The sequence below is a fragment of the Convolutriloba macropyga genome, unplaced genomic scaffold, assembly GCF_964194025.1.
Source record: "Convolutriloba macropyga unplaced genomic scaffold, txConMacr16.3 SCAFFOLD_6697, whole genome shotgun sequence".
Lineage (NCBI taxonomy): Eukaryota > Metazoa > Xenacoelomorpha > Acoela > Convolutidae > Convolutriloba > Convolutriloba macropyga.
The window spans coordinates 1-6,000 of NW_027449779.1; the positions used below are offsets into that span (position 1 = coordinate 1).

At 53.6% G+C, this 6,000-nt stretch overlaps 1 protein-coding gene across 1 annotated transcript; it reads left to right on the forward strand.

Annotated features, from left to right (window-relative positions):
* The first annotated feature begins 2,212 nt into the window (after nt 1–2,212).
* LOC142355326 (uncharacterized) lies at nt 2,213–5,355 on the forward strand. Its single transcript, XM_075407531.1, has 5 exons — nt 2,213–2,476; nt 3,287–3,438; nt 3,547–3,616; nt 3,735–3,808; nt 3,909–5,355. Exons 2-5 carry the CDS (start codon nt 3,349–3,351, stop codon nt 5,010–5,012), a joined length of 1,338 nt encoding a protein of 445 aa, XP_075263646.1. The 5' UTR covers nt 2,213–2,476; nt 3,287–3,348; the 3' UTR covers nt 5,013–5,355.
* The last annotated feature ends 645 nt before the right edge of the window (nt 5,356–6,000 follow it).

Below are 6,000 nucleotides of genomic sequence, written 5' to 3' on the forward strand. Positions count from 1 at the left end.
AACTTACACATTGTTAACGACACTGTTCCGGGGTCCGGTATTCACGCACTCAGAACAAACAGAGTTTGTGATGACCGAACAACATTTGTTCGGATTTCAGAATCGACTATCGAGCGCGATCAGCCGGTGTCCATCAGTACTGGTACCCTGCTCGTACTACCCGGCGTACCAGTATTGTAATACGAGTACCGTCAAAAATTAGTACTCGTAGTAAGTGCATGCCCGCCACATGGTAAATGCGCATTATAGCCGTACTTTCGGCAGTACCGATTTCAAAAGTGAACCATCGTTCGTATGAATTGTACTCGTACAGTACAGAATTTTGCGTTTATTACGACGGTAAAATGAGAGCGAAACAGTACTTGACTATAGATCAATGATTATGGTTGTGCGTTTAGTTCGCGAAGCATACACTTTCGGACCATGTATAATTGGACACCATGGGAAGACCAATGTCCAATACACTAGCTAGCGAAAAGGTCTGATTCATGCTACCCATTCCATTGGGATGCTTTCAATCTACATTTTTTTCCTCTATAGGCGCGTCTGCAGCGGATGCCGTGGCGACCCGCGGCAAGCCGCGGAGCGTTTTTGTGTGCATCCCTTGATGTACTTACAAATTTTTGACGGTAGGTACCTACCTAGTACCTACCCATGGCAGCGGTACCTAGTACCTAGTACCTAGTACCTCACGGGCCTCCCGGACCTCCCGGGAGGCCGGGCCTCCAGGAGGTGTATAGAGCTATCCAGCTAAGGGCGAAGTACCCGGGTACTAAAAAAAGTACCCGGGTACTAGCGCCCATTCGGATAAGCCTAGGGTGGCGTAGATGAGGCCATGATGGCCGGGGGCCGGGAGGCGGGAACTAGCAGGGCCAGGGGTGGGAGTGCCCGAAGGCCCCCTTATTTGCTGGTGATGCATGGTTCTACCTAGCGTATGCGGGGGTGCATGCTCTATATGTGTCGGGGGGTTTGCTTGGATGCGCTTTCCAGTACTTCGCTCTTGACTTACCCCGGCGGATCGCGAGTATTGCTTTAAGTACTATTTCCTTCACTAGTACCCGGGTACTACGAGTAGCAGTTGCACACCCTGCCATTACACCGTATCCTACACATTTGAGGTCCTGGCACCTCAGGCGCATCGAATGGGTCGTGAACTGCCAGGAAAATATCGCTATACTATTCTAGTGGCCAATTTTCTGAGTTATGGGGGCTTTCCGGCGCATATCTAGAAAACTGTCGAGGAATTGCGTTTTGGTCGAGAAACACCCCCTGGCTGGCAGGAGGGTCGGGACTCGGGCCACGGCCGATACCCCCAGGCCCCAGGCCCCAGGGACTCTGTGGGAGTCAGATGCATGTGTCCCCTAATAAATCCCATTTCATTCTTGGAGGGATCTGGGGATTGTTGGGCGGTCCGATGATGAGGGATGCAAAATGGGCAAAATGCTAGTATTGTACCCGGGTATAATACCGCCCTTGTCAGTTGGTATGTCCACATAATAACTGGGGTACCCCCTAGCTAGAAGGTATAGCTACTGTAGCTGCTAGGGTAGATGGTACTCAGCTCTCTCTCTAGCTAGAGGGAGCCACTACCCGTGTAGAAGCCACAGTACTACCCTCCAGGTACTAGGTCTAGAGTACTCGTACAGATAGGGGCAGCAGGATATTGCAGGAATGAGGAATCCTTCTGCCTGGCTGGTACCTACCTACCTACCTACCTAGCCAGGTAGCCGGTGACGGGATAGTTACAGGACGGCCGGGGCCTGGGGGGCAAAGCCGGAATGAGACCGTACCGGTAGCCGGTAGGGTAGGTAGGTACCTAGTACCTACTAGGTACGGTCAGCGGAGCTACCCGTACGAGCATGACGGTACCCTACGAGTACCCTACCCTATAGGCTATAAATAAATAACTCTAACTAAATATAAGCTACTCCTACTCGTACGGTACTGTCGGTATAACTGCGGCTAGCTCTGTATGATACAGGGTACATGCTAGTGCCTATTGGCTTTAGAGTTAGAGACTGCTGGAGGCGCTCCAGCTGGCGGCCGCGGGCCGTACGAGTACGGCGATAGCATATACGATACATACAGTGTATCCTCTGGGCCGCTGCGGGCGGGGTGCATCTCGATCTGGAGCTGCCTGCATGGATGCGTGCCGAAGCCTGTCATATTATGCACGCTGTCTGTGTAGACGGTCGTGCCGCTGTGTGCCTCCGTCACTCCGCCTTCCCTTCCCCTTCCGTTCCTTCCCTTCCCTTCTTCCGTCTATTTCCCCTCCCCTTCCGTCCGTTACCTCCCGACACACTACCCGTTTCTGAACCAGCTCCTCCTGGTTTCAGCCTTTCTTGGATTGCAATTCGTCTCCAACCGTTCCGTTCTATCTTTCCGATCGTGCTGGATCTGATCCCAAACCCGGTCTTTCTACCCTCCACGACACACATCAGCAGCCCGCAACCACTCCTCCCTTTTCGAGCTTCAGGTGGGTCACCCGCCTGGTTCTTGCGGAAGCTTCCACGGATTGAGACAGCGACGTGTAGTGGCCCGCCGGACTGTGAATTGATCAACTCCGCGAGGGAGACGGCACAGCGGAAGGCCGTCTGTTGCACCTCAAAAAGTTCCCGCCGTGGCCACTGCCACCCGCAAAGCCTGCCCGAGACGCTGTGCTCTCTCCCTCCTCGGCCTTTGTCACCCCACTACAGACCCCGTCGTGCGGGATGCGCTGATTCAGTCGGAACGTATCACTCTCGTCTCCGTCGCGGAGGGTCGTCCGTGCCTGGCCCGACCGCTGTCGGACGGACTGCGAACCGTATCTCGGACCGTATCTTCCCTCACCCCTTGACAGGTTGGCGATCGCAACTGTCGATAGTGTACCGTACCAAGCAGTAAACGGCGCTGACGTCGGCATCAGCCCTTAGCTACCCAGGACGTCTTGTACCATCCGCAGTGCTTAAAAAGTTGTTCGCAACGACGCGCCACTCCACGGCGCGGCCAGATCCGTGTCTGGTCCTGAGCACCGTGAAACGACCGGAGATCGACCCTGGGCCCAATTGCGCCGTCAAGCGTCACATCCCGTCGGTGGCAAAATTCACCCTTCACGTACTCCCACACCCCGCTCGTGGTCTAGTGCTTCTTCTCGCATGTTTCGCCACGCCGCTTGTCACCAGCAGAATGTCGATCGTTCTTCCAGCGGCACCGTCATTTTCTACTCCACCACGAACCTCGTCTTGGGGCGCTTAGTACTCTGGGTAACTACCCTCACTGTGTTCTGACTCAACCGTGGCTGTTGCAGGCTTTCGCCACCTGGACTTGTCACTTAAGCAACAAACACCGTATCATCCCTGTTCATCCATCATGTCAATGCTGAGCTCTGTTGCGGGAGCGAAAGCCCCGATGACTGCAGTTCACTTCACAGCCCGCCCTGATTTCCCTGCAGACCTGAAGGTCAGTGCAAATCTCGCTTTGCCCCTGCCTTGTTTTGGTCAGGATGGGTGTTCTTGGGTCCCCCTTGTTCCATTCGTTTCAGCTGAGTCTGTAGTGTGGCCTCTGCAGGTGTTAGTACTGTGCAGCCAAGGCTCCAAGAATGACGTCTCAAAGTCGCTATCAGACACTGGCCGCAAAGGTGATTACGCAGGATTGCCCACAGTGCCTTAAATGCATGGTAACAAATGTCTACGAGCGATTTCATGGTGTCTCGCCACTGCTTTCACTCACCCTGGGAATTTCCTGTGTTTTTCCAGCCACGATCTGCACACGAATTTCAGATGCCCTCTCTACTTTGAAGTCATCCACCGTGGATGTCATCCTGGCAGAGGTAAGCCCGCGTCTTGCGATTGGTCATCGTTTCTCTTCATTCAAGGAGTTGTTGCTGCATTTGAAAAATCAACTTACCTCTGTCATTTGCCTCTCCACAGATGTCGCTTGCTCTCTCTCAAGAGGTTGGCACGGCACAGCTGAAGGGTTTGGCTACATCCACACCTATTGTGCTGTTCAACAGCTCTGTCACATCCAAGGAGACATGGTCGGCAATCACATACGGAGCAGCAGACATTGTTAGCTTCCCATTCGGGAGGACGCAGATGCAAACACTGTGGAAGCACACTGTAAGGCAGCACGGCCCTGCTCCTCGGTCGGCTGCCAAGACAGCTGCTGCTGTTGGTGCCCAGCCCATGGTGATCGCTGCTCCAGTAGTGAAGGCATCGTCGAAAACTGCTCCCAAGGTGCTTACCGCTCCCGCCCAGCCTGAGAGCAAGAAGAGGAAGATCAAGGACATCAGCACTTCTGTAGTGCCCATTCGTCCCCCCGTTGTGAACGCAGCAATGCTAGGGATGCCTGTTGGTGCCACAGCCCAACCCCAGCCTCAGATGGTGCGGTACTTGACACCTGCCAACCTCGCACCACCACGAGTTGTGCCGAACGCTCACGTCTCATGGGGCCACCCTGTGATGGGGATGCCTGCCCCTGTTCCGCAGCCTTCCGTCAGTTTTGTGCCCGGCCATCCACAGGCATGGGCCAACCACCCCCAGCTTGCTGCGATGAGGCATGCACACGTGCTGCCTGCCATGAAGGCTCCCCCGACGTCCGCCCAGATGGTGGTAGCACACCCAACCGCGCCTGCCGCGCCAGTCCAAATAGTTCCGCAGACTCCTGCTGTCACCCAAGCTTGTCCCTCCAAGATTGCTAAGCTGCCGCCACTCTCTCCTGACACCAGCTCTGGAGACAGTGCCTCAGGATCTTCAGTCTCAGAAACCTCCAACTGCGGGAGCCTCAGATCCAACGACGATCTTGTCACGATCCCTGAGGCTGGCGCCACCAGTAGTGTATCCAACGAGCATATCAATATCAACCCTACTGCTCTGGATGATATCGGTGACGACGAGTACGCATTTATCGACTTTGCTCTCAGTGATGACTTTCCCACGTACGACGAGGATGAAGTCATCCCGCCCTTGGGCTTGACGCTGAAGAAGTCAAGTTCCTTGGTAAATATGATCAATGTACAGATGCCAATTTTTTGAATAAACCACGCCATCACTGGTGTGCCAGTTGCGACAAACATGAGATAGGCTCACACATATGAGTAGAGAAAGGGACTAGGAAACACAGACTGATGAAGGAGCGGCTCAGTTAGCACAGCTACTGCAGCTTCCTTTGTAGGCTCTGATATCAGTTGAGTTTTTGCTGTGACTCGGTTTATCGAGGCTCTACCCGTATGGCGAATGTGCCTGTTAACCATTTTGGGGGCTCTAGTTAATACGCGGAAAGGCAACTGAAACAGCCTGTTCCTAACGTTTCGCCCCTTTTGTTGCCTTAAACTGTAATCCCTGACGTCGGTGTAAAACATCTGAAAAGCTCTGTACAGTGCCGCTGCTGCGAGTTTGCCACCTGAAAGAGGAGCTCTCCTGTATTTTCTGCTTGGTAGCAGGAATGTCGTGGCACCTGCAGCCCTGCATCGGTGGTGGGCTTGCTCCACACACCTTGCTCCGCCGGTACAGCTGGTGCATGCTCAACCACTGCCTATGAACTCCTCTGCTGAGTACCCTCATGGTGTAAACCATGCCCACTGCGTTTCTCACTGCTGGTCCGATACCTCAATGACACTCGCCCGGCCCCCCTCACATTTGTGCCGCTTTGTGGGAGCGTAGAGAACCTGCCGCAGGACGACCCCTGACCTGGCAGCCGCACAAATTACTTTCACATGCAGTGTTGTGCACCCTAGTGCTGCAATACAAATTCAATGTTGCACACAGAGTGCAACAACTGGCCATTGCTCATTATTATCATCATTACATTTACAACTCAAGTTTCCAGCCAGGACTTGTGGGAATTGACGTCGGTAAGGGACTGTGTCAAATTTGATCTATCCATAATTCTGTGGAGTGAAAAGTGCGTCTTTCAGCATCCGTTTCATGCAACATGGTTTCTAGACTCTCTGGATAATCCATTTTTCAGTACCGGATTTATCCAACTCGTCTGAGAACCAGTCGAAACGGTGTCCCAGAAGAA

Bases quoted from the DNA above. Each gene is read 5' to 3' on its own strand.
- LOC142355326 (XM_075407531.1), top strand. From the start codon at position 3,349: ATGTCAATGCTGAGCTCTGTTGCGGGAGCGAAAGCCCCGATGACTGCA. The intron at 3,439-3,546 runs GTCAGTGCAAAT...TGGCCTCTGCAG, and splicing joins ATTTCCCTGCAGACCTGAAG to GTGTTAGTACTGTGCAGCCA. The intron at 3,617-3,734 runs GTGATTACGCAG...GTGTTTTTCCAG, and splicing joins ATCAGACACTGGCCGCAAAG to CCACGATCTGCACACGAATT.